Source organism: Trichomycterus rosablanca, chromosome 26 (genome assembly GCF_030014385.1).
Source record: "Trichomycterus rosablanca isolate fTriRos1 chromosome 26, fTriRos1.hap1, whole genome shotgun sequence".
Lineage (NCBI taxonomy): Eukaryota > Metazoa > Chordata > Actinopteri > Siluriformes > Trichomycteridae > Trichomycterus > Trichomycterus rosablanca.
The window spans coordinates 12,973,545-13,000,660 of NC_086013.1; the positions used below are offsets into that span (position 1 = coordinate 12,973,545).

Genomic DNA, 27,116 nt, shown 5'->3' on the forward strand with positions numbered 1-27,116 from the left:
AATACAAGCATTTTGATTCCCTTATTATATCCCTTAATATAAACAGCATACTAATAACTGATTTCCTAATATCATCAGCATCTGTATTTTGCGTAGAATGGACGAAAATTAAAATGTTCAAAGTAGTAAAAATAATGACACAACATTTTCAGTGATTAAAGACAACATGTTGTAATCACATTGGTAACAGCAGCATATAAATCCAGTTAAATATCATTTATTTGTCTATGATTTTCACTTTAACCTAAAGTTCTGTGTATATCTATGATTTGTGTGTGTGATGTTCAAATGTGGCAGTGTGTGCATACTTGTGGACCCTGAATTTAAGGCACAATCAACAATAAACTTGTCTAGACTTATTATGTTGAAGATGACTGGCACCACAGAGGCTATAGTGTGAATAAGCTGCCTGCACTCTGCAGTAGCTGAACAACTTTACTGAGCGTCATTAAGCTGCCTGGCTGTGGTGAGGATGTCTTTGGCTCCTTTACTAAGCAGGAAATTGGCAAGATCCACTCCCAGCTTTTCTGCAGCATCCAGGGCTGTTAGTGATATGGTGTTTGCTGTGACTCCGACATGAACTTGCTCTTCTGTGCCGTCACGCACCTGAAATATAAAACAAGAATTGTAAGCAGCTTGGAATCAGTTGCACTTTTTCTGAAAGGCCATAAAGGGTCTCAAGAAATGCTCTTAGACACATGGTAAAAAAAAAACACTGGAACAATGAACTTTAGATGTGCTAGCGTTGGACGCACTACATCAGTATACTTTTATAAAGCAGAATGCTCTTTATTACTCTGTATTTAGTCTCTTTCAGCATTAACTAACTTATAATAAAGGAACTAGAATAAAAGCAGTCCATTTCACATTTAAAGCATAAAAACTAGCTGATAATTGGACTGTAAAATGCATATGTTATGCATACGTTTGGTAAAATTATGCATACGATTTGCATTGTTTGGCATATTTGTTAAACAGTACAAAAATGTGTTTACTGTTTTCATTGTATTATGCTAGTTCACCACAGCAGGAGATCCAGGTTAAAATGTCAGCAGTGCTATTGGCTGGGCGGGCATCTACATAGGATTGGGTATATCTGAACACTCTGTTTAGGCTAATGGATCTGAACCTACCGCAACCCTGACCAGTTGATTAAAATAGGAAAAAAATGGATTTCTGAGTAGATGCACAGTGCTGACAATAAACAATGTAGTGCGAGACCACTCATCTGTGACAGATCATGTAGTACACATTACCCTGTGATTACAAAATGACAGAGCTGTGGAGTTTGCACTGTTGCTATTTGAGTTTTTGAAAGGTGTAGCATGCACGACCGTAAGTTTTCAAAGTAACCATGGCAAATCACATAGGTAGGGTGCATGTTTACAAAGCAACTAAACACATGTATAGTGCACTAACTGTACAGCAATGCTCTTTAAAGCCGTGTAGTCTGCACTGGGTTTGAAACCAACAAGCATTTCTATTGAAAACCTTTACTGACTTGAACTGATGGCTTACAAAGTCTGAAAGAGAAAAACGAGTGTGTTTGAACACCTACCACATCATCAAACTGAATGTTCGTCTGTATGGTGTCCTTCAGGCACTCAGCACCATCCAGACTGTAAACTGCACCTGTCAAATAGAGCTGCAACAAAAAAAAAGTTTACCCCACACGGATGCACATGCAAAAAACAGCTGCACACAGTCAGGTCAATGCACTGAACCTAAAGCAAGTTGAAAGGTTATGACAGTTATATAAATATTTAAAAGTGTTTTTATTTACCACTGAGCTCTTAATTTCTGTGTAGACAGCAACAGGTACACTGCAGCCTCCTTCCTAAATACAGAGTGGAGTAAAAAAATGGAAAATAAAAATTCCATTTAGCTATTTAACAGTGCTCAGGAGTTATTTGCCAGTATAAAAAAACACACAGTTTAAGTCAACATTCCTGTGCAAAAGTGTACCAGTATGCATCTATGTATGTTACACTCCTAGGATACAGATATACTGTTATTCAGAATAAAGAAGACTAACCAGCTGCCTGAGGAAGGCTCTCTCAGCAATGCAGCACAGTACAGTATCCTGGTGGTGTAGAGCAGACACCATTTTTAGAATGTCCCGGTCTTTTGCCCTCACCTCCACAGCCAGCGCTCCCTGTTAAATGTAGTAAGTTTTAACGGCAAGTAAGATGTTACTTACAATAAAGAAGACTTTGCAGTTTGGACAGAAATCTTAGTCTCCATGTGATTTTCCCAAGCACCCAACCCCCACAACCAGCACAAGTCCCCGCACCAGTCCCGGAAAGCACATATCGTAGCAGCAGCGTGAAGAAACCCTGTCCGACCTGCCCTCACTCAAACACGGCCAGTTGTGTTTGCACCAGGTTGTGGCTCTGCTGAGATTCGACCTCGTGAGTTACAACTGTTCCGACTACTGTGTCACCCAAGTGCAGAACGCCCACCTTTAAAATAATGGTTCAACGGGACAAAGAGAAAAAGGTCTGAAGTATATATTTTTTTTAAAAACAACGAAGTTTCAGTATTTCAGTGTCGAATGTCTTGTTTTCTACTTTGACTAGCAATAATTTGCAAATTGTTTGACCTGTATTCTTACTTTTTTATCTTTTAGGAAATTGGGTTTGCAAGTGTATTACAGATGTTGGATAACTTGGTCCTTAAACAATAAATAAAAATTGTGTCTTTCAAAATATGTTTTACAAAACCTGACTGTACATAAGTTGCAATTTTTACATTTTACCCCATGTCAGTTTTTTTAAGTTTTAAATTTTAATCTAATTGAGGTGTCTCTCTCAGCTGCAGTGTGTTTATACCCTTCACCAAGATCTGTTAAGATCCAAACACCAAAGAAGTGTTACGCACTGTTCAGCAACCGTCGACACACATGTTGACAGGTGTTTCCTTGCAGGGCAAACCATTAAAAAAAACAACAATCAAGATCGTATCTTTTCATACTTAAATGGAGCAACAAAACTAATCATGCTTTAAATGTACCTCCCAATCTGAAACAGTAACATAGTGTGGGAGTTGTTTTGAAGTAAATGTTATGAAAAAAAAAAAAGTTTTAATGGTTTGTCATTTTTAGCCACTCACCTGGCCTACAGCATACATGCAGTCTTCAGGACCCAGGACCTAGAAGTGACCAGGGTAATCAACACTCAATCTACAGTAACTGGAATAATAGTGATAATACACACTTGACACAAGACATGTAACTTTTTTAAATCCATCATCATATTTATAAAGGTCAACAATTTCTCATCACGTGTGTATTCATCAGGATTCCTAAACATTTAAGTAAACTTAAACATGTTCCTTTTTACATTTTTCTCTTTTTTTAGTTCAGATGTATGTACTTGACTTTGGAAGTTATATAGAATTAATTTTTACCCAAGTGCTTACCCATTATACCAAGTAGGGCAATAATTCAGGTATATTTGTGTGATTGAAATACCTGACTGATCCGGTTCTCCCAGCCCATGCGCTTAAGACCAGCTGCAGCCAGAATTATGGCATCATAGTCATCTTTCTCATCCAGCTTCTTCAGACGAGTGTTCAGGTTTCCTCTCTAATTCAGCCCAGTTAAGGTTAACAGTCTGAGAAACTAACAAAACTACGTCGCTGTTGCATGCTGCGATACAAGAAACAACTTCACACACACACACACACACACACACACACACACACACACACACACACACACACACACACACACACACACACACGCATGCAAAAGGATACAATGTTTTCAAATTCCAGCTGAGGGAACCTCTTCTTTAGTTGGGCTGCTCGGCGGAGGGAGCTTGTGCCAATCACACTGAAAGAGTACCAAGGTCACAGCTCGTGAGTGCTCTGTTCACTTTATTTTGGGAAAATGGTCCTCAGCCATAAACAGACCAGCAACTCATTTTCTAATGAATGCTAAAAATGTCAATGTGGGTGCAATCTGAAAATATAAGCTAAGTCTTATTAATCTCAAAAATTAATTCATAAAGATTCCACCTCTTTTCTGGTAGGCTGTTGAGTGTGAGTCCAGCATTTTTCGGATGAAGCACCACAGCATCATGAGGATTTTCACGTCTGAAATTCAAATTCAAACAACAAAATTCATACGTGCAGCTGTATTTAAAAGCTGACTTTGACTGTTTTGTGTTAGGGAAGTTCAATAACGTACTTAAGAACAGCGCCGATGGTGAACCCAGAGGGCAGTGAGGTAGGCAGGTCTTTTAAAGAATGCACCACAAGGTCCACCCTGGTGTTGAAAAGAAACAAATAACATCTCAATCAGCATCATGATGCACTACAGAGATAAGTGTGTGATTACCACTTGGAATTAGTAAATTTGGCTATTTTAGCCACACCCTTTTCTTACAAGCCCATCAATGTAAGCATTTAACTGTGCAAACTCACACTGGTAATAATGAGCTTACTGATCTAGCTGCACTAGACTCTCTACAGAAATGATGTTCATTCATTTTATTTATTTGTACTTCTTTTCTGGTCAGGGTCACAGTGGGTCTGACACCACCTGGAAACAATGCGCAAAAGGTTTAACCCCAACAGGAACCAATTCATCACAGGAAAATAAACATTTACTCTCTTAAACACTGAAATCTAGAAGGAATTTGAGCACCCAGGACACCAACTCTGCATATTGTTTTGTATAAAGACGTGTACCCTGTTGCTATAGCAATGCTTGTACACAAGATGCCACCACTTGCTTAAAAAATATTGATCCAAAAGAAACGTTCAAAGTAAAACAAAGAAAAGAAAGAAAATCTTAAATATTCTGCTATAGGGCGTCTGTATGGACATGGTTAGGACAAGGACTTACTCGTTTCTGTCGAGGGCGTTTTCCAGCTCTTTGGTGAACAGGCTCTTCTCTCCAATCTGTAACAGCAAGATGCTTTGAATTAAAACATGTTGTGAACCAGGACTTCCTTTAACCAACGTAAGTGTCTGAGTTCACATACGCTCTTTTAACAGAATCGGCACAGCCTTCCCACAAAAGTGAGGAAGGTGGGTTGAGGAGAAGTCCAAATAGCTCATGGTCAGGGTCCACATAACCTTTTGTCATCTAGTACAGCTCATTTAGCTTTTTTAGATGATTGTGTGTAGTCTTGTACTTTACCTTAGACAATGCTGTGTCCAGGATTTTGTCTCCGATTGTTGACATGGCAACTGTAACACACATAAGAAAACATTTAACAAAAATGTAATTGTGTGCATTTCTGACTTCAGCACTGATCAGGATTCGTCTCAACAGGAGACGAGGAGTGAAGTGGTGTGGATTACACAGCCCTGAAAACACAATAACTCAACTGTCTGTAAGTATTGCTGAGAAAAGAGTGAGGACAAGACAAGAGAAAAGAAAAAGAGACAAGAGCGGAGAATGATGTAAGAATTATCTTAGACAAAGAAAAGAAACTGGAAAACATGTATAAAAATATAACTGTGAATGCAGGAAGTTCTCTGAGAACTTCTCATTCTAGATCACATTTACTGATGTCAAAAGATCAGAAAGCAAGAAAAAAAGCAGAATTAAAGGAGGAAGAGGAAAAACAAAGTGAAGAAAGAATCAGAACACACTGTGTTGTTAGGTTTAGGTCTTTAGCTTTTGCTTCATCATTTACAATGAAAATTAGTAACTGATATAACTCATCATCTCATACCTATCTCCAGCTGCAGGTCTGGATAAAGCTTCTTCAGCATCTCTGCCACACTGTCAGTCTGGATACGAGCCAACTGTAACATCAACACTTCCAAAATTAAAACAAGAATCAACACAGCCTCTGCGCAGTAAACTAACTGGGTATCATGCACAAAATACAGACTACACATTTATATGGACTACGGTGGACTGGCCTAAGATACTTTACCTACATACAGTCAAATATACACTATACAGCCAGAAGTATGTGGACGTGTGACTATAAGCTTGGCGCAACATCCCATTCCAAAACTGTGGGCATCGATATGAAGACTGAGGCTAAAACAGCCCTAACTCATCTGGGAGGGGTTTCCACAAGACATTGGTTGTCTGTGGGAGTTTTCACCCGTTCAGTCTAAACAGCATGTGTGAGGTCTGGCAGTAATGTTGGATAGGAAGGCCTGGCTCATGTTTAACACTCCAATTCATTCCAAAGATCTGTGGGGTTGTGATTAGGGATCTGTTTGGCTCAAACAACAAAGTCCATTACAAAGATGCACACAGCGCGCACAGTCTTTGCAACTGTAGTGTTTTTCAATAAAACATAATCATTAACACCACTCTGTGATTTGGAACACACAGCAGTCAAACATCTTGGAACAAAGAAGTGTTTCGTGTGCACATGTAACCACATTATTGGTTACATGACTGCTAGAATAATGCCTGCTGGTGTGGCAGGTGTCTTTATATGCGCTACTGTAGAAATTCAAAATATATTCAATTACTAGGTTTCATTGAATAAGATTTGCATGGCAGGAATTTAGCTCTCTAACTAGGATAAATAAACACACAAATGTGTTTGTAAAAGTATGTGGGTACATTTTGTATAAAATGTACATACATAGCTGCATTTCAATAAACTATGCATGGTGGGTACATTGTCAATGCTATAACTTTGGGTTTGTAAACCATGAAACCCTTTCTAGCCCCCTAAGCCCTAAAAAAGTCTGGAAATGCCCTGAACCTGAAGCTGTTGTTAACGATAACATAGATCTGGTCACTGTGATCAGTGTAGAGACAAATGAGTACTTGTACTTATCTGATCCTGGCACCTTGAGTGACACACCCACTTATCCACCCCACTCCCTAACACAATTAAGTTAACTGCTTATTTAATACATTTTGGACCATCATGGTGAATAACTTTTGCTAAGCACTATCAGTGTTATGAAACATAAATTCTACATCTTTGTTTTTATTATACGTTATTATTATTTATTTTATTAATTTATACAGTACATATATTTTAGGACTATTAAGATAACCATATATTCATATTAAATAAAACCTAAACAAATTAAATAAATAAAATGTATATAAAAATCATGTACTGACCTGGCTCTTCCTGGTCCCCATGCGAATAATCCGAGTGACTTTTCCATTTCCTTCCTGGAAAGCAAAAGTCAAGTTAAAATTCTCAGTCTGTCCACGATTAGCACCAGACAACAAAACTGTAAAGTCTTTAAACTCACTCGTGTGTACTTGTATGGCCCTTCCATTTTATCTGCTGGTAACTTGTTAAAATGTTAAGACTGTCCGAGATGAAGTGCCCCTGCTGCCAAGGCTCAACTAATGAATGAACTTGTAAAGAATGGTGTCTTTTCTTCCAGGGCCTGTCCACACACACCCATTTGTCTTCTGGCTAATGCTGATAATCTAACCACCATCTAGCTCACTGTTAAATGGGCTGAATGTGTGTAGCATTAGATACGTAAAAATCTCTCACACTTTTACAACCCAGCTTTTGTTCACTGCAGTTCACTTTAAACCAAGAACCGACATATAGGCTGAATATCAAATGCAAGGGCACTATATGTGGAATAAAATAGTTTGTTTGTTCATTTTTTTCATCTTCAATAACTGCTTCATCATGCTCAGGGACATGGTGTGTCCAGAGCCCTTCAGAAACACTGAACACAAGGCAGAAATAGACTCAAAACAGGATGCTAATAAAATTGCCAGGTTATAAAACACTCACCTATTTAGTCATTTACTCACATCTAGAGGCAATGTAGAGATGCCAATCTACATTATGTAGCAGAGTACACAAAGTTTGTTTGTTTGTGTGTTAGGATTTTAACTACACTTTATACTTTTGGTTACATCCATGACAGAAACGTTAGTTACTCATTACACAAGATTCATCAGTTAATCAGCACAAGTTCATATCGAACACAGTCATGGACAATTCAGTGTCTCCAATTCACCTCACTTGCATGTTTTTGGACTGTGGGAGGAAACCGGAGCACCCGGAGTAAACCCACGCAGACACAGGGAGAACATGCAAACTCCACACAGAAAGGACCCGGACCGCCCCACCTGAGGATCGAACCCAGGACCTTCTTGCTGTAAGGCGACAGTGCTACCCACTGAGCCACTGTGTTGCCCAGTACACAAAATAAAACATGCATACTTGGAAATAACATGTCAAAGCCCTCATAGACTCAGAGAGTATTTAAATGTCTAACAAGTAAATAATTAAAAACAGGCACATAAACATGAAATTAACTTGCCCACGTACGCCCCATGTGGATTATTTACGGTACACCTTGTAAACCACAGTTGGACCACATTGTCACCATTTTTATTAATTAGGTATATTTTGTTTTGTGTTTTGTTTTGATGCACTGTTTGTGCTGTCTGGATCAGGGTAAAAATCATGAACAAAATATGGATTGTTTAAAAAAAGTTTGACTGACAGCAAACCACAGAATACCGAGCTGCAACTTTTCTCCACAAAGTGATATGAAGTAAACACAATGTCACACCTTCATTACTTGTGAATGTGATGTTGCTTTTAACCTATTCCCAACATCAAAACACAACGTTGTGTGTTTACTGGATATGCTGTTGTAAGTAGGGTCAGGTAATGAATGAAGGAATGAATGAATGAATGAATGAAATGCTGGTGGGATTTTAGTCCAGAGCCTGAATGTGTGTCAAAGGTTAAAACCTCCAGTTATTTACAATCAGCTTAGATGTCACAGTTTACACAGTAATCTTGCAAACATAGGGATTTGTTATACAAGTCGACTACTTAAAGTATTCAGACTCATAATAAAATGCGAAAAAACAAAACTACAACATTTACAACACAGATAAAATTATATTTGCTTTAACCACGTTTTCGGTTTACTTTTTCACCTGCCTTTATTTGCTCCACAGACAAAACCAACCAATAGAACGCCGCTTAAGTTTTGATTGACATTCCGGACGACCAATCAAAACTCATAATACGCCTCAAGCGGTAAAAGTTTACTTACTTCAGTAGAATTAGTTTCTTCAGACATTTTCTTCGCCGAAAAACACGTCAAACTATAAAAATACCTGTCTTATATCTGTCGTTTAACAAACTCTAATCATTTATGCGAAGAAAAAGTCATTTTCAACATGTTTAACTGACAGTATCAGCACTCATGACCTCGTCACCAGACTTCCCTCTGCTGGACTTTGAGTTAGGGCTGTTTTAGAACATCATATCGGCGCCAGAAGTTGCGCATTCGACTGCGCATTTTAATGAGGACTATTTAGCAGTCATTCAGTTACAGTCTGTGCGTGTGTGGGTGTGTATTAAAACTGGAAATATTAAATATTAAAGCTAAGATAATAGGGATTTATAACTCTCAAAACCTTTCTGCATGATTAGATTTTACTTTATCAGTTAAATCATACAACAAATAAAGAAAATAATTTTGTAATTATTAAAGCATCACAATTTTTGACCCCCATACTGCTGATCTTAAAACAAATCACAACTTGCTTCAGCTGTGATCTATTATGTAAACACCACCCAAAAATGTGACATTGACCTTGAACATTTCTAGAGACACTTTTGGGAGTATTGCCAAGTGAAGAGCACAGCAGCAAGTCTGCCTGGCCATGGGAAAAACCTAATTTTCATCCAGAGGCCTTAGTCTCTTATCAGGACAACAAGAAGAAAAACCTTGTGTTACTGCAAAAGACTTACACAATTACTGTAAAAATAGGTCAGTGACAACCATAAGAAGATCACTTAACAATCAAGGACCTAATTGCCAGACTCCCCTACAAATGCCACTCTTGACCAGAAATCATCTATACTGAAACTGTTTGGCCGTATGGATCAGCAGTGTGTCTGGTGCAAGAAAGGCGAGGCCTAAGACCAAAAGAATACTCCCTACACTTAAGCATGGAGATGGATAATTGATGATGTGGGGATGCTTTTCATTTTGACCACGTGACTAGCATACTGGATTCACAAAAATACCAAGGCATTTTGAGGAGGAATGTTCTGCCTTCTGTGGAGAAAATGCACGTTGTGAAAATTGGATTCTCCAGCATGACATAATAATCCCAAGCACACTTACAAGTTAACCAAAGCTTGATTAAGGAAACAGTTCTGGAAAATCTTGGAGTGGCCTTCTCAGTCTCCAGATGGGATAGATAGATAGATAGATAGATAGATAGATAGATAGATAGATAGATAGATAGATAGATAGATAGATAGATAGATAGATAGATAGATAGATAGATAGATAGATAGATAGATAGATAGATAGATAGATAGATAGATAGATAGATAGATAGATAGATAGATAGATAGATAGATAGATAGATAGATAGATAGATAGATAGATAGATAGATAGATAGATGTTTTGTTATTTCAACTTTAAGTTGTTTACTTATGTTAGCAAAACTTGCTTGTATGCATCAATCAATATTCTTTCTTTGATTACTGAGACTTCTTGCTGTATATTTTCATTTAATTTTATACACATCACGCTAACAGCTTCTAAAATGAGGTGGTTGAATCTTTCCAGTTGGTACTGTAGTTATACTGTGTAAACTGGGACGCCCACTGGTGAACGTGTACTGTTTAATAAGTTGCCGAGCGACTCTCTGCTGATGCTGAATCTTCCACATATTCAACACTGGCTGCGTTTCAAATAACGCACTACTCTTCATCAGCGTGCACTATGAAGGGTTATAGAAACAGAGCCGTACACTGTATCTAGTGCACTTCGTTTACAACATCAGGTAATTTGGGATGGGCGCTGAGTTTTTTACCTTTCTGACCGGCTTCTTCCGGTTGGAGACGTGGCTTAGCAGCGCTTCTGCCATATTGAGCCGCGGACCTGCAGAACTCACATCAATACCTTTTTTATTTGTCACTACGGCCGTGTTATTTAAAAGAGGCAACTGTTGTCGGAAACAAAAAGTTAAAATAAGACACTGAAAATGGTAAGTTTATTTTATTTGTGCTTTCATTTACAAATTAATTCAGCGACGAATTCTGGTTTTTCACCAGGCTAATGCTAATCTAGCAGCTAAAAGTGGATAGCAAGATATTATGCAAACTGTTTTACGCTTCGTTGAATTCATTTGATAAGATTGATTGAATATAGAGACTTGAAATGATAGTTAATGTGTCGCTGGGATTGGTTTTGTTTCGTTTTGTTAACAAGGATAAAAGATCACAAGGTGTGTTATAAATGTCAACATAGCTAGATAGCTAAGCCAGTCAGCTAATAGTTTTAAGCCCACCCATATTCCGACAAACCACGCCTTTTGCGCTTCTGTATTTGAAGTGTAGCCGGTGGGGGCGGGGTTTGTCCAAAAACGGGTGGAAATGAATCGCGGACACATCACTGTCAAGTGCTTAGCTAACTAGAACATCTGTGCGCGATACCGACATTATTTTTGTTAAATTAGGTAGAATTTTGTATTTTGCTTGTCTGCTGCACCAGTGTTTTAACAAACAGACGATGGAAAATCATTTTACAGCCACGCAGATAGCCAACATCTGCTTAGCCAGTTTATTGCTGACAGCTTTATGCGTCCAGTTTAATGCCAAATGTCTTATCAATGGACACGATTAAGATTTTATAATTTAATCCTAATCTTTAATCATTGCATTAATAAAAATGGGAATAGTAAACTTAGGAAAAAATAATCTTGGTTGCTTTTATCATTCGCTGCCATTGAACAAAACAGTGATACAACAAATCTAACATTTTTAGCAACTGATTGCAGGTGAAAGAGATCTTTAATATCAGTTATTTATTTGTATCGGCTTCATTGTGGTTTCCTAGAAGTGTGTCTAATACTAATAAGAACAAATTTAAAATGCTTTAAATTAGGACTAATTTAATATGCTATTTAGGACGCTGTCTGTTTTCCAGCTGGCTTTTTTTAGATTTTGAACACTTATGGTCAGGTTTTTAGTATGACTTTTCTGATTTGAGATTCCCACTTTAATCACTTCCCCATATGAAGTGACCTTCTAACTATCCAGAGGTGGTTTTTTTTTTTTTTTTTTTTACTTTTGAACAGAATTATAAAACAGGCTTAACTTAAGCTTGACTATTTCACTTGCATTCAATCCTAAAATTAAACATGTGCTAGTGATGAAAACACTCATACTTGTGCAAATAGCAGTTTCGAATAAGTCAGTTTGCCTAACAGACACATGTTTAAAGGAAAGGGTACAGGTGGTAACAGAACAAAATCACAAAAACATTTTACGACGTATTAGCTACAGTTCACCATGTAACAGTATCTTCTAAAGGAACACATTGTGCCATCATTTCAACATGTTTACTATTTTTAAGAACTTCAATTCATTTAAAAACCTCAAAACAGTGCTTCCCAATAAGAATCATTTGCATTCTAGATCCAATAATATGCATCTAGATCCAATAACAGTATTTAAAGGACATTTTACTTAATTACTTAATTTTAAACCTTTCCTATAAGGTAAAATCATATTCAAATAATTTGAAGAATTGTTGCAGCTACATAGAATCAAGATTGTGGACATATGGTTAGAAAGAAAATACAGAACTTTTCATTATAAGCTGTAACAATTGTTAATACAGTTCAATTTAGATTACAAAATGTCGAGCACACACAGTTATTGTCAAGGACATTGCAGTTCTCTCCATGTCTCCAAACTGTTTTTTTGTGTGCTCTTGCTTTTGTATGCTGTTCTCATTGTACTTGTCTGTTTAAAAACACAAACTAGAATGTTAATGGTCTGCCTAAAAAGCAGTCCAGGCAGCACTGGACTTCACATCTGTATAACGAGGGAGTGACTGTTTGGACTGTTGATGGCAGCATTAACAAGGTTATTCCCCATCCAGCCCCCGGCTGATTGGGGGCTCTGCTGTGATTAGTATATTGGACTGTGGTTGAAGTATTATTTTTAATTAAAAACACAAAAACGTGAATCTGTGAAAACAGTACTGCTGAAAAAACTGTTATTGTGAATACTGTTCATTATGCACTTTATAAAATTGGTTGTGTTTGCAGGTGCTGTTGGCTGCCGCAGTGTGCACCAAGGCTGGGAAAGCTCTAGTATCGCGGCAGTTTGTGGAGATGACACGGACACGTGTGGAGGGCCTGCTTGCTGCCTTCCCTAAGCTTATGAACACAGGCAAGCAGCACACATTTGTGGAGACAGAAAGTGTGCGCTATGTCTACCAGCCTCTGGAGAAGCTCTACATGGTGCTGGTTACCACCAAGAACAGCAACATACTGGAGGATCTTGAAACCCTCCGTCTTTTCTCACGTGTGGTATGTGTCACGACAATTAATTAAAGCAGCTCAGTTTTTACCCAGTGATAGCTGATGGTGCTCTTTTAAAGATAGTTCTCTTTTATGGTTTCCTTGTTTTTTATGAAATAGCAGGAGAACATGGATAATTTTCAAATTGTGTATGTTTAAATTTTGCTAAAGGTGGAGATGCTTTCTTACACACAATGTTATTCAGTACTGTTTTAAATTGGTTAATACAATATCCTAGATGTATTTGAAATAATGTGACATGATGTGATGTACAGATTCCTGAGTACTGTCGTGTGCTGGAGGAAAGCGAGATTTCAGAGCACTGCTTCGACCTCATCTTTGCTTTCGATGAAATCGTTGCCCTCGGTTACAGAGAGAACGTCAATCTGGCTCAGATCAGGACCTTTACTGAAATGGACTCACACGAGGAGAAGGTTTTCCGTGCCGTCAGAGAGGTGAGAGACTGGTGGAGATGAAAAGTGCCACTTTAAGAAATGCTGACGTGTGCAATCTGCTGATTCTGTCTATTTAAGCACTAAGCATAGCTGCAAAGCAGAGCAATCAGCCAGGCCTGAATATCCACATCTGTGCTGTTCTTGAATAATTTTCTGTGCTTCATCAGCTTATTTAACACTTATTTATATTCTGGTTTAATGTACTAAGCTGCAGATAGTTGTTTTTCTCCTTTCAATTTCCAATGCACTGCCATTAAAAGGCAGCAATAAGATGTTTAGTCATTTAATCACATTTTATTTTCATAATAAAAAAAATCTTTCACTTGGTCTCTCCTCAGACCCAGGAGCGTGAGGCGAAGGCAGAAATGAGGCGAAAGGCAAAGGAGCTGCAGCAGGCACGTCGGGATGCAGAGCGCGGAAAGAAATCGCCGGGTTTTGGTGGCTTCGGCAACAGCAGCAGCAGTAGCAGCAGCATGACCATTATTACAGACACACTCAGTGAACCAGAGAAACCTAAACCTACCCCAGTGCCCATCGGGTACACCCATGAACATTACATACATACATATACACAAATTTATGGCTCTAGACCCGCAGTGACCCTGATCAGAATGACACAGCTACTGAAGATTGTAGTCTGGTGAAGTAATGACCTCTAGTAGGGTTTTTTTAGGCGACCCACATTTTGTACCTGATTTCTGCCGCGACCCAGACAACTCCTCAAATTTAACAAAACAAAACACAAAACGAAATATACTTAATTAATAAAAATGGTGGCAATTCGTCCCCATTGTGGTTTACAAGGTGTAATGTAAAGCCTCCACAAGGGGGCGTTCGTGTACAAGTTCTTTTTTATGTCTGTCGTTTATGTTCTTTTTTAACGAATGTCTGTTTAAATTTCTTTATTTAATTATTATTAATTTTGTCTGCGACCCATTTAAAAAAAATAAAACCCTGCTCTAGAGCCCTATGCATCTTTGTAACTGGATGCTTTGATTATTTGACCACACTACATGCTCCAAATGTGTTTATAAAAACACATTGAATTGGGATTAAAATAATGTAAAAGAGGAGCACCTGTAAAAGCTCTAAGTTCCCCAGGTCCCACTGCCATACTAGTTGCGATTCAAACTAGACTCTAGACACCTTTTCAGGGCTGTAAAAACGTTCACACTAATACTGATGCTGTCCTGTTTTTTTTCTTGTAACACCTAAAGCTTTATCGTCCAAATAATTCTTACACTGTCTGTTTTTACAGGTCAAGCGGGCCCAGCAAAGCCCTTAAACTGGGGGCCAGAGGAAAGGAGGTGGATGACTTTGTTGACAAACTTAAGTCAGAGGGGGAGAACATTATCCTGCCCAGCACTGGCAAAAAACATTCTGAGGCCTCCAAATCTTTGCCTGCTCCAGTCAACACTGAAAGGTACACGGTGTGCCACACAGTCTGCTCTACATATACGAAGGCTAATAGTACAGAGTTGCTTGCACTCTAATAGTTAAGAGCATGTTGTCTGATACTAGTTCACTGGGAAATCTACAGCTTTTTGCACAAGCAGCTAGGTTATAGCTGAAATGACATAACATATTTACTGATGGTGAAACTGTGGATTTGTGGCTTTGAAAATCAATATAGGTATTAATAGTAGAATTCTGATAATGTATTCTAATGTAAGGTCATTCTAATGAAGCTGTAATTTTTGTGCCATATTTTCTTTGCAGTGTGCACTTACGGATAGAGGAGAAGATCACACTAACATGTGGTCGTGATGGAGGGTTGCAGAACATGGAGGTGCTGGGCATAGTCACTCTCCGAGTGTCTGATGAAAAGAATGGGCGAATTCGATTGCTTATTAACAACGATGATAAGAGGGGTCTTCAGCTGCAGGTGGGTTTCAAAAGCATGCCTGTATTTTATCGTTTATTTTTGTTATAACAGACTTACTGTCATTCTGAATGTATTTTTCCGACAAAAATAGGTAACATTAGGAAATCCATTATGAAATAAGTGGATAAACAGAGTGTAGATGCTGCCAGATGTTTACTTTAGGAGGCACGTTTTTGATCACTGCTTCTTAACATATTTATAAACAGATTTTAAATAGCATAGACACAGCCAAACCCAGCCGTCCGAAACACTAACACACGCGTTCGAATATCAGCAGAGCCACCGACCTGACCGGGTTTCCATGCAAACACAATTGGGTGTGTTTGAGGAAAGTTGGGACAGGGTCTCTTCCCGCTGCTGCTGTGATATCTGGGTGGCTGCACGAGTGGGGGGTAATCACATAGAGCTTAGTAGATTTTTAGGCTCTGTGTGGGAACCCAACACTCGCCAGTGTTAAGAAGCAGCCTTAGATTAGACATGTTTTGGAGCGGATTCACAATCAACAATTGGATATGACTAGATTAGAAAATAAAGGTTGTGTGTCTGTAATTGAACTAAAGTAAACACGTCAAGTATTAGCATTTCATTCTCTTTTTTATGAAGTGGCTTTATCTGCCATTGTTACTTTGAACTCCATCTTTATGAGGTTTATAAAATACTAATTGACTATCTCATGAGAGATACGTCTGGTTGGGTGAGACTGGGACAAAAGTAACCTTCACTAAATCAATAAAATTCAATTCCCTCCCATAGACCCATCCCAATGTGGACAAGAAGCTCTTCACAGCCGAGTCACTAATTGGCCTAAAGAATCCAGAGAAGTCGTTCCCCCTGAACAATGACGTGGGGGTGCTAAAGTGGAGACTTCAGACCACAGACGAGTCCCTCATACCTCTCACAAGTGAGTGTTGCACTTTTGTCTTTATGCTTGGTTTGATTTAAAGGTTTGGCTGACTTTTTAGTGTTATACTGCAAAGCATGTTGATTTTATTTCTTATCTCTGTTTCTCTGCAGTAAACTGCTGGCCCTCAGAAAGCGGATCTGGCTGTGATGTTAACATTGAGTATGAACTGCAGGAGGAATCGTTGGAGCTCAATGATGTTGTTATCTCAATCCCCATACCGTAAGTCTACCTAATGTGTATAATCTTCTACGTCTTGCTTAACAAATTGTTTATTTAACAAATGCCAGGAAGATTCTCGGTTATGTTTGTATTTGCCATAATTGTTAAAGATATGTATTAATAATCAATTTTTTATTTGCAGATCGGGCGTGGGTGCCCCAGTAATTGGCGACCTGGACGGAGAGTACCGGCATGACAGCAGGCGGAATGTTTTGGAATGGTGTCTGCCCATGGTGGATGTGAAGAACAAGACTGGTAGTCTGGAATTCAGTGTAACCGGTCAACCCAATGACTTCTTTCCCGTCAACGTCTCCTTCGTTTCTAAGAGCAACTACTGTGACATTCAGGTAAAGAAAGAAAAAGTAAAAAGAATTAGTGGAGACCAGTTGAGATTTTTGGCCTTTAAGTCAGTAAGATTACTACATTCTTAAGCATTTAAGGAACATGCTTTCAGACTGATCCGTGCGTTAAGATTAGAAACCAAGGCTAGTTACTCTTTAGAATATGACCGTGTTTTGTACAGATCTGAGATGTAGGTGAAATCTAGTATGGTTTAACTTAGAGGTATATTTTTTAGACATGTTTCAGTTATAATGGATATACATTGGCTGAGTCTAACCAACATGAATATTTGTAAATTATAATGGGGCGGGGGCTGCTTGTGCCAGCTGGTATACCTAATTCCAAACAACATTGTTGTAAGTACACAATACTGGCTTTTACATAATTTGTAAAAACAGTGTGTTTTTATAGTGCAGTAAAGTACAAGGTATGAAAACATTTTATATCGACCCCATTGCACATTACTGCCTTATCACAACAGGTTGTAAATTGTGTAAATTACTTTAAATCATGGCCCAGATACTTGCAAATCCTCAGCTTGCTGTTAAATTATTTGTGTTTTGTTATAGACAGGAAATGTTACTGTGCGTGAGGCCTTAAATCATTAACACAGACTAGAACCTCATTAATTTTCAGATAATTGACATCTTTTACTTTTTCCTCTTGCAGGTCACTAAAGTCTCTCACGTGGATGGCAACAGTCCGGCACGGTTCTCAACAGAAACGTCCTTTGTGGTCGACAAGTACGAGATACTGTAAAAAGGAAACCCGCCAACATAAACTTGAAAGAAAAATCAGATTGGTGGACTGATGGAATATAAACATCGTACAAGCTAGAGAGAGAAATAGAGCATGAAAAGGTTGTTACTAACCTTTTTGTGTTCAGCAGTACTTAAACAGGACTTGAACTTTTTCCCCTCTAAAACATAAAAAGGCCCTTTCGACCACGGCTGGCAGCGAAGGCTGTATTTATATCTTTTTAAAAACGTGAATAATCTTATGAAGATTTGAGATAAAGTAGAACGCTACAGACAAATAATTCATTTTACTCCAGATGACAGTTGTTTGATAGCAGGTCAGCACAGAGGGGCAATTTTACCATTCTAGAGGAGAGGGGTTGAATAGTTTATACCAACCTACTATTACTTTAATCACTTGTATAGACAATGGAGTTTGAAGAAGGTTTAACTTGGCATTAAAGGGAATGTTAGCCAGATTTGTTTAGTTTTTGCATTTTTTTTTGAAGGTTCATCTTTCACCTTTGTCTGGGATTCTTCATAAAGGCCATTTAAATCTGTTCACTGTTCTGCACTCATGGACTTCTGTCATTTCTGTTAACAGCCATTGACTGAAATTGTCACTATTGATATATCTGCTTCTTTCTTGCATCGGCAGGACCATGTGTTATCAAACGGACCTCATTATACGTGTCTGGGTTTGAGATTTTTTCCACATATATTTTGTCTGTGTATTTGTATCTTGTCTGGTATGACGTGGCCTGCTGCAAGTCCAAGCTTGTATCTTTGTCTGCTCTTTTCTCTCTGCTTGGTCTGCATTGTCTTCACTGTTTTCATGCATTTATTTTAGCCTGTGGCATGTCATGGCATTCCTATCGGTTCTTGAAGTCACTGTACAGGGTTTAAATGGTTTCAAATGTCAGTCGAAATGTGTTTTGAGCTTCATTCAGCTTGGCAATTGTGCTTTTAGCTTGTGACATGAACAAACACAGATTTTTGTGTTTGTGTAGAAAGTGCAATACAAAAGTCCTGGTCTTTTGAAGTCATCTGGGGTCATGTTTACTGGTAATAAAAACTGCAGGGGACATTAATGCCTGTAGTTCTGTTCATGGTTTGTGAATTAATGTTAGCTCTAAAGTGTTCTTGAGAAATACCAAGAAGGAAACAGAGGCAGCAGCTCTAATATGGCAAAGCTTGAGCAAAGTCTCTTAAGCCTCTTTATTATTGTAAGAAAATTTCAGTTCTTTTTGACCCAGAAAAGTAAACGTTTGATCTTTTGATTGCAGACCGTTTATGAGTGCATTTTGTCCTTTTGTTATTTAACTGCAATTAGAAACGGCTTAATTTGCTCATTAAATAAATACTTGGTGAAAATTCGATGTACTTAGTTTCCCTTTCAAGCCTGGTTTGTGCTTCACAAGAAGGCCATCTGAGACAATATTTAAATATTGTGGGGTCTGGTTTGATTTGTAGAGTTTAATTTGCTGTCCAATAAATACGGCTTTAGTAGGAGGGTGGGGTTATAGATCTTGGTGCACTTACATCTTGTTTATGCAGGTGTGTGAGTTAAAATCACACCATTTTAGCGCTGTTGGATGATGAGAAATCTATACTTACAAACTATCAGAAACATCACAGAAAATTAAAAAATATATATATAAATAAACAAGATGTGCCTCTTGCGAGAAATACACTACCTGGTAGATTAAACTATACATGTGATAAAATGATGTCCCAGATGATGCAGTAGTTTATGTAAATCTTTTTAAGCTAATTAGAAAAAGAACTATAATATCAAAGAATGTAGTATCTCTATCAGCATCTCCTCAAACCACAGGCTGTGTCCTAAACTGCATACTAAAACATAGTACACATCATTGATAATGTACTAATTTGGCATACTATTTAGTTCCATATTTTGCATGATTTATACATTTATATCAAACCCAGTCAAATATTTACTGGCCAACCACTGAGGCACTGCTCATCTCTAGCACCCACTAAGCGATCCAAACCTGTTTCAGAAGGCTGTTTGAAAGGAAGCATAAACCAGGAATTATACCGTATGTAGACGGCCAAGACATGTTTGTGATTCCATGTTTGCTTCTGGAGTTTTGTGCTAAATCTACAGGGCTGACAAATATTGGACATTTTATCCAAAACATATTTTTGTGTGAGCCAGGGTGGTGCAGCAGTCTACAATGGTAGAGACCGTAGTTTCTAGCCTGGCCTTCTAGAAATTTGTTGGCCTTTGTATTGTAAAACTAAAGAAGCCTGCATGAGACACTGAATGAACTAACCTTGCTAAATGACAGTATGGAATTCATGCAAAATTTTAAACTTTGATTCTTCATTGAACCTATGAGCAGGGAGCCTTATCACTAATCATGCCATACACTTGTACAGTACAAACACTGAGATTTTCCAGTCTCTCGCTCTCTCTTTCTCTCCCTCTCCAGTAATGCCTGGAGTCTCACCATAGCTTGAAAAGGGAAAAAGAAGTACGCTCAAGTTTTGCTTTTCTTTGTCTTGTCTGTTTTGTTGGAATCGTAGTGCAGGTGGGAAGTGGAAAGATCAATCTGATTTTTTATAACTGTAAAATAATGAATAGGGTAATGATGAGTAACATTCCAGTGTATACGTATTAAAGAAATGATTAAAGTGTTTAAAAAGACCTAGATCAAAAGCCTTTTACTTTGATGCTTCTTAACTTTGATGATTATTACTTTCATTCTGTTTGTGTTCTTTTAGTTTAGGTAGAATGTGGTTGTCTGTCTTTATTATCTGGAATACAGTGAGACCACATTTTACGGGTAATTAGTGTGGAAACTTCAATAAAGGGGTTATGCTGGTGTAGCAGGTACGCACTAGTGGTTTGAGAATGTGTTAAGAGTCTGGCATGTTATTTCCACGTATTTTTCTTCTGTAAATTCTGACAGTACTTCTCCTGATACTCTGGTTTCCTTCTACATTATCCCAAAACACGTATGAAGTGAAATGGCATTTCTAAATTACCCAGAGGTGTGAGTGAATAAACAAGTAAATGAGCGCAAGGCAAAAATGCACCCTAAAAGGTCAACAGTTCACTTCAGGGCAGCAGCCAGAATTAAGTCAGAATTAATTTGCAGAAATTAGCTTACAGAAATATATACAGAAACATTCAATTCGAATTTACATTTATCCAAAGAAAAAAAACATTGAAATGATATTTAAAAGTGCTAGAAGTTAAAGTATAATTCTAAGAATTGTTTAACGGAGCACCATCATCTTTTGAAAATGATTTGGTATACAGATATGTAGATATAAATTCAATGTAAAAATACACATTGCAGTACATCTGGGTGCATTCCTCACTGTGAACACTTTTTGTATACTAAAAGTACAGCATGTATTGTAGACAGGCTAAGATCTATGTATTATCTTAAAATCCAGCTGGAAAGCGATTCTCTGATTGGTGCTAAACTCAAAAACAGATTCCAATCTGTCTGGTTTTACTTAAGATATTATGTCTGCATGATAAGAAGATGGAAATGAGCAAACAGCAAGGAGGAACATGTTGATGAGTAAGTGAGATGAGTTGGAGAAGTAAGCAACGAAACCACAAACCTCTGGGAAATAAAATCACTCAAGAGGCGTCATAAACTGCCACCCCCATCAGGGATGAAAATCATGTTGGTTATTTATAAAGCTGGCTATCCAGAAGGGACACTCACAGCTTGGGCAATAATTACAGTTCTTTAAAAGACTGGTATTGCATTTTTTTTCCTGTGAATTATCTGAGTGGGCATCTTAAATGCCCTTATTTGGAGTATGGGAGGGTAAGGATGTGTCTGAAGACTCATTTTTTCTTCCCAGTTTAGAATGAATGAATACAGTTTGTGTATTTTTCCTCATCTCAGCTGCCAGACACATCCAGTGGAATACGTTCAGTCTTGAACATGAAAGAGTTTAAGCTACTAGAATGTGTAGTTAATTTCTATTGCTTTTCTGAGGATTGTACTGGATTCTGAAGAGCTTGTTGAACACTGGATCATTTAGATGTATTGAATATTTTTGTCCAGCTTCTTGAGAGCTTCACAATGATTTGCAATGCCAATATGCCCTCCAACAAGAACCACCCAGTGGCTGCTAAGAGGGTTCGTTTTCAAGTAAGTGTAACTTTTGATGAACAGTTTAAGGGACGTGTAGGTCATGGTAGTCTTTCAATTTTAATAATTTCTCCAACGTTAAAGTTTCTGTAACTGAATAATTCAAACATTATTTTATTAAAATATATATTTTAAGTTCTTTAGGATTATTGTTGGTTTTTTAAAAATAGTGCAGCAACCTCAGTAACTGTTGGTATAGAACGTTCTATATTTTCATTTAACTTAGCATGTAGCATGGTCTTTTAATTCCTTGTTGGCGACTACAGTTTTGTGCCTATATACTGTAAATAAGATTAATTACACCTTACAGAGTATGTGGAACAGTAGTCTCTTTGCCAGGACAGGGAGGAAAATACAAACTGTTAGCTTATGCTAAAAGGAAATTTGTTTTTTTTACCACACCAAATTCAAACCATGTCTTTATAAACCACACTTCGTGAAACACACAGAAATGCTTGAATAGAAAGGACCTTCCCCACACTGTTGCTGTTTGAGCTGTTAAACTGATATAATTACTAATTACAGTACTATTTTACTAATAAAATGATTTTATAGAAATGGCAATGAATAAAGCGAAGTATTGCAATACATATAATAAACACAAGGTGGCGACATTTTATCACCACAGTTGATGCTTAGTAGTTTTTAATGACTCGGTCAGAGAAAACGACACCCTGTAATTTAAATGAGGGCCATCAATCCAAATGCACCCCTGGATTTTTAATTACTGCTATTAGATTGAATCTTTCACTTTTGACTTAACAAAAATTAAAAATCAATAATTAAAAATCTGTCAAATGTGTAATTTGCATAATTGACTGTAAAAATACTGTGTAGGCTTCACAGACAGCCACATATTGCTCGCACCATTTCTTATTTTAAGATGTCTGACACTCATGTTTCTAAAATTACTACTATTGCTAAAGATGAATAATTTGGCTGTTTTGGGTACATTTTAAGATCAAGGACATTCAAAGATCAACCTCACACAACATCTGATGCTGAGACTCAATACTGCCAGTGTGAGCAAGCAGTGAACAAACAGCTGTAAAATGATGCCACACAGTTAGTTCAAGTATAGGATTAACTTGTACTGAATGGTACTGAGGGGGTTTTAATTCAATATTTGGTCAAAAATCTTGTCGAACCAATTAATTAAATTAATTAAACTAATTAAATCCACACACCTGCTTATAAATGTTGAGAAAGCTGCTTTCCTCTCACAAGCCCTGAGGAATTCTGGTTAACCTTTGGATGATTATTTCCGCCCCCTATGAACAGCAGTGCTTTTAACTCTTAATAAGCACCTTTTAACCATGTATTACCATTAGATTTCCAGAGTGAGTGGCTGGATTACTAGGCAGGGTACGTTTCATTTGGGAAAGATGAAAGACCATGTAAGGTAAGGATCCTGGCCCTCCGGTGCACATAAAGAAAATGCTAATAACTAACTAACTAACTAACTTACCTGAAACCAGGTTTTAATTTAAACATCAAGCCAGTCTATTGTAGTTTTTATGTCTTTATTATTTATTGATGTATTCATAATTTGGAGTTCATTTGTTTGTTTTGTTAAGTTCTTTATATAATTTGTGTAGGTTCATAAATCGTCTGGGTCAGAAATATACAGACTGCAGCTCAGATGCTATAAATTAAGAAAAAAGTTGTGATTTTACATGATCATAGCTGGTGCTGTGCCTGGGTCTACATAAACAGGGTGTGTTTAAATAAACCCATGAAAAGAAACCATAAAACTGTCACCATATGCTGAAAGACTACTATACTAGGTGGTACATGAAAGAAATTCTCACAGTCATGTTCTACAACCTAGTGGAAAGTCTAGCAGCAAATAGTAGCTTAGTCAGTGTTAATACTCATGGTTTTCGGGGTGATGTCTGGGTGTTAAGTTCTCACAATGTTTGTCCAATATCATACAACCATGGAAGGACTGAGTCCGTTCAGTGTTTTTTCAAACCCACAATCCAGACTGTTTATTCCATCAAAATGTCTCCCACCCAGTTTTACCACAAATGTTAACCCACACAATGTATACTCCAGACATGGGTGGGCAGAACCGCTCCTGTCTGTGATGGAATGTGAAGGTTGGTGAATGTTAGGGGATTTAAACTGCCATGTCACACCATGAGGAACTTGAACATATTACATTATATGGAAAAAACTAAAACAGCATACTTTTGTCATTTATTTATTTATTTAGAGGTGGGAAAGTTTCACAGAATTTGCCGGGGAAATCTGGTGATTATTTGCGTCCACACTTTTCCTGTTGACCCAAGAGCTTTTCTTGGAAGAAGCTTTTATAAATGTCCTGCTGTAATACTGTGTATGCCATTGAAAGTTATGTTTAGTATCTCTGGTTTGTCTGTGGTGGTGATATTTCTGCAGAATAAGAGTGATAATTATTTTGAAGCTAAAAAGTACCACTGATGATTTTAGTTCTTGATTTCACTTCTGATTTACACAGTAAAATGTTACAACAGACAATAATTCAGATAATTATGAGACTTGTATATTTATATGGGCCCAGAAAACCAAAACCTGTCCCAAACATCTTTCTAGGTTGACTGCACTCATTACAAAGTCCATGGAACTGTGGCTTAGCCTATCAACTCTCAAATATTGTTTACACACTTTGTTTATCAGCCCTTAGCTTGTGGATTTTTCCAAAACAGATTAGACTGGTATTTTTGTAGTATTGATTTAAAAAGAAACAACAAGACAAATACCAGAATGTTGGTTTACTTTATGTTTACAAATGGGGCGGGGTTAAGACCCGACATTCACACAACCACTACAGGGTGCTGCTCACCAAACTGGTGACATAAAGCCTTCTAGAACCATTGTAGAATGTCCATTGATTGTGCATATTTTTCCTCCAACAAATCCAAACATGCTGAACTCATATCAAAACCCAAGCATTTGACATTGAGGTGCCAGTATTATTTACATCTGTAGTTCAGGGTTACTTTAAGTTTTTGCCCAGATGTCTCCTATATCTTGGCTGAAGTAGCTGTATTGTCTCTCACATGTATCTATGCTGTATAGATGCCTTCTGTCCATCTTTCTGTCTAGCTGCAAGTCTCTCTGCTTGTCTGTATGTCTGTATTTCTCCTTTTTATTTCTTTCTGTCTATCTGAAGGTCTCTGTTTCCTATTTTTTGTTGTCTTTTGCTCTGTTTGTCTGAAAGTCTGTTTCTGTCACTCTGTCTTTCTGTATGTCTGTTAATTTTAGTGTCTTACTCTGTCTGTTTTTGTCTCTGTATATGTCTCTTTTTCTCTTTGTCTCATTTTGTCATTCTGTCTGTAAACTTCTCTCTTTCTATCTGCCCAGCTTTCACTGTCAGCCTGTAAATATGGGTTAGAGTGACCTGTCCTTCTCTCTTACTTACTCTCTGCTCTCATCCAGAGTGTGGACGTCGTCAGCTGCAGGAATAAAAGGCTGCCTTGTGCCGGCACAATAAAAAAAGAAGAGAGAGAGATGGAGGGAGGGAAAGAGGGAGGCCGAGGTTGAATTGGAGAGAGGGAATGAGAAAAATGGGTAGGCAGAACGATAGAAAGAGAGACTGTTTAAGTGACAGAAGGGACAGAAGAAAAAGGGAACGTATTTGTCTCCTATTACTTATTGCAAGTGATCAGCTTTGGTTTTCATTCCACACTTGTAGAAGTGCACATTTGTTGGAATTATAAGTGGAGGAATATTTGACTGCTACTAAAGAGCCGACACTTGTCACTGCACATCCAGCACTTAATAAATAGGTAAGGAGCATTTTTCTGACACTGCTAGCATTGCAGTTTGCAGCATTTGTGGGGCTATATGTACAGCCTGTATAAGAGTTAGAGCGAGTTACTGTATCTAATTTAGCTTTATAAAATGATGATGTGTAGAAAATGGTGTTACTGAAGCAGACAGACTTTGCACTACTTTGTAAATCTGTGCGTGTAAAACTGCAAGTTTGGCATTTTTTTCTGACTAAACTGTCAAAAAAAAAGAGGAAGAGCTAGACAGGAAAAGGAAACAAATTATGTGGAGTAAGCAGAACACTCATTACATACATTAAGGCAAGGTAATCTCAAACTCTGACATCAAGACTTATCGATCAATCACTTTAGCACTTTTGGTTGTACCACTTGAACACTAAAACAATTTAAGATTAATGTGTTTAATGTGTCTAAACATACATTTAGCATTTAGCAGACACTTTTGTCCAAAGTGACTTACAAGACTGTGAAAGTATATTGTCTAAGCAATTGATGGTTAAGGGCCTTGCGCAAGGGCCCAACAGTGGCAACCTGGCAGTGATGGGGCTTGAACCAGCGATCTTTTGATTTCTAGTCCAGTACTGTAACCGCTATGCTACAACTGCCTTTTTGTTATTTCTGCTCTCGTGTTATGTAAGCACCACTCCTTATTGTCATGACAAATCATCATATGTGATGTCATAGCTTCTTAGCTGTGATGCAAGCTGTTGTCATGACATCTCCTTCTGTTAAGGTGGATCAGCTGCTCTAAAATTTCTCCAAGTTGTGAGCATGCATGTGTGTTGTGCTCTGTCCATGGTATTTCCTGCTTATTTCAAGTGTTTAGGTCATAGAGGACCCTCTGAAATGAATGAAGAAATGAATAATTGTCATGCACTGTATGTGCTAAATTACCTGAAATGCAAAGAATGCAAGCTGCCTGTTACTTCACTAAAAACCTTAGTTTGTGGTTGATGACTGGCTGTAGTGGCGGTCACATGCGCTTGTATATCATACGGCTATTACATAAGGATTAATGCATCACATGTGAATTAAAGTACAACAAATAAGGTCTGTGAGTGATGGAGTGAGTGATTAACTTAAATAAACTGCTAAATCAAGACCTTCCATAGCAAGCAGATTAGAGCTGTGACCTCATAATGAACAGAAAATCTATTGTCTCTGTGGAGATAGCACTGCATGTTTCATTAGTCAAATGACACACATTTGCAATACCCAACTACACCATCAGCAGGTGTTCTACAAAAAAAAAACCTTCAGCATGTATTATCTATGCATCACATGTGTAGTGTATGGGTTATTACAAACCCCATTAACAGAAACATGAACATTAAAATGCAATCAAAAATCTATTTTCATTGATGAGGTTAATTATA

At 37.8% G+C, this 27,116-nt stretch overlaps 3 protein-coding genes across 7 annotated transcripts in view; 2 read left to right on the forward strand and 1 right to left on the reverse strand.

Moving 5' to 3' along the window:
• Positions 1 to 155: 155 nt before the first annotated feature.
• Positions 156 to 9,165, reverse strand: hmbsa (hydroxymethylbilane synthase a). Its single transcript, XM_062989112.1, has 14 exons — positions 8,992 to 9,165; positions 7,064 to 7,117; positions 5,691 to 5,763; positions 5,150 to 5,199; positions 4,853 to 4,908; positions 4,193 to 4,270; positions 4,021 to 4,098; positions 3,760 to 3,835; positions 3,473 to 3,586; positions 3,112 to 3,150; positions 2,036 to 2,155; positions 1,784 to 1,837; positions 1,559 to 1,645; positions 156 to 606 (listed from the first exon to the last, which is right to left on the reverse strand). The coding sequence occupies exons 1-14, from the start codon at positions 9,016 to 9,018 to the stop codon at positions 436 to 438; spliced, it is 1,077 nt and encodes a 358-aa protein (XP_062845182.1). The 5' UTR covers positions 9,019 to 9,165; the 3' UTR covers positions 156 to 435.
• arcn1a (archain 1a) lies at positions 4,746 to 20,702 on the forward strand. 4 transcript variants are annotated; one of them, XM_062989109.1, is made up of 12 exons: positions 4,746 to 4,969; positions 5,260 to 5,415; positions 5,701 to 5,830; positions 13,020 to 13,283; positions 13,550 to 13,729; positions 14,068 to 14,267; positions 14,988 to 15,152; positions 15,449 to 15,614; positions 16,368 to 16,515; positions 16,629 to 16,737; positions 16,880 to 17,084; positions 17,749 to 20,702. In XM_062989109.1, the coding sequence occupies exons 4-12, from the start codon at positions 13,086 to 13,088 to the stop codon at positions 17,836 to 17,838; spliced, it is 1,461 nt and encodes a 486-aa protein (XP_062845179.1). In that variant the 5' UTR covers positions 4,746 to 4,969; positions 5,260 to 5,415; positions 5,701 to 5,830; positions 13,020 to 13,085; the 3' UTR covers positions 17,839 to 20,702. The 4 variants fall into 4 exon arrangements, with proteins under 4 accessions (XP_062845179.1, XP_062845181.1, XP_062845180.1 ...); XM_062989111.1 differs by having other exon boundaries at positions 5,260 to 5,345; XM_062989110.1 differs by having other exon boundaries at positions 5,285 to 5,415.
• Positions 20,703 to 21,958: 1,256 nt separating this feature from the next.
• phldb1a (pleckstrin homology-like domain, family B, member 1a) overlaps positions 21,959 to 27,116 on the forward strand; it is a 61,582-nt gene continuing 56,424 nt past the window's right edge. Inside the window, exon 1 of one of the 2 annotated variants that reach the window (XM_062988404.1) lies at positions 21,959 to 21,964. The gene's annotated coding sequence lies outside the window, so the exon portion shown is untranslated. Of the gene's footprint in view, positions 21,965 to 25,486; positions 25,738 to 27,116 lie in introns of those variants that run through there. The other variant, XM_062988403.1, reaches the window with a different exon arrangement.

Bases quoted from the DNA above. Each gene is read 5' to 3' on its own strand.
- hmbsa (XM_062989112.1), bottom strand. From the start codon at position 9,018: ATGTCTGAAGAAACTAATTCTACTGAA. The intron at 3,836-4,020 runs GTGGAATCTTTA...GTACTCTTTCAG, and splicing joins AACAGCCTACCAGAAAAGAG to TGTGATTGGCACAAGCTCCC. The intron at 607-1,558 runs GTAGGTGTTCAA...TTTATATTTCAG, and splicing joins ACATTCAGTTTGATGATGTG to GTGCGTGACGGCACAGAAGA.
- arcn1a (XM_062989108.1), top strand. The intron at 15,615-16,367 runs GTGGGTTTCAAA...TCCCTCCCATAG, and splicing joins AGAGGGGTCTTCAGCTGCAG to ACCCATCCCAATGTGGACAA. The intron at 17,085-17,748 runs GTAAAGAAAGAA...TTCCTCTTGCAG, and splicing joins GCAACTACTGTGACATTCAG to GTCACTAAAGTCTCTCACGT.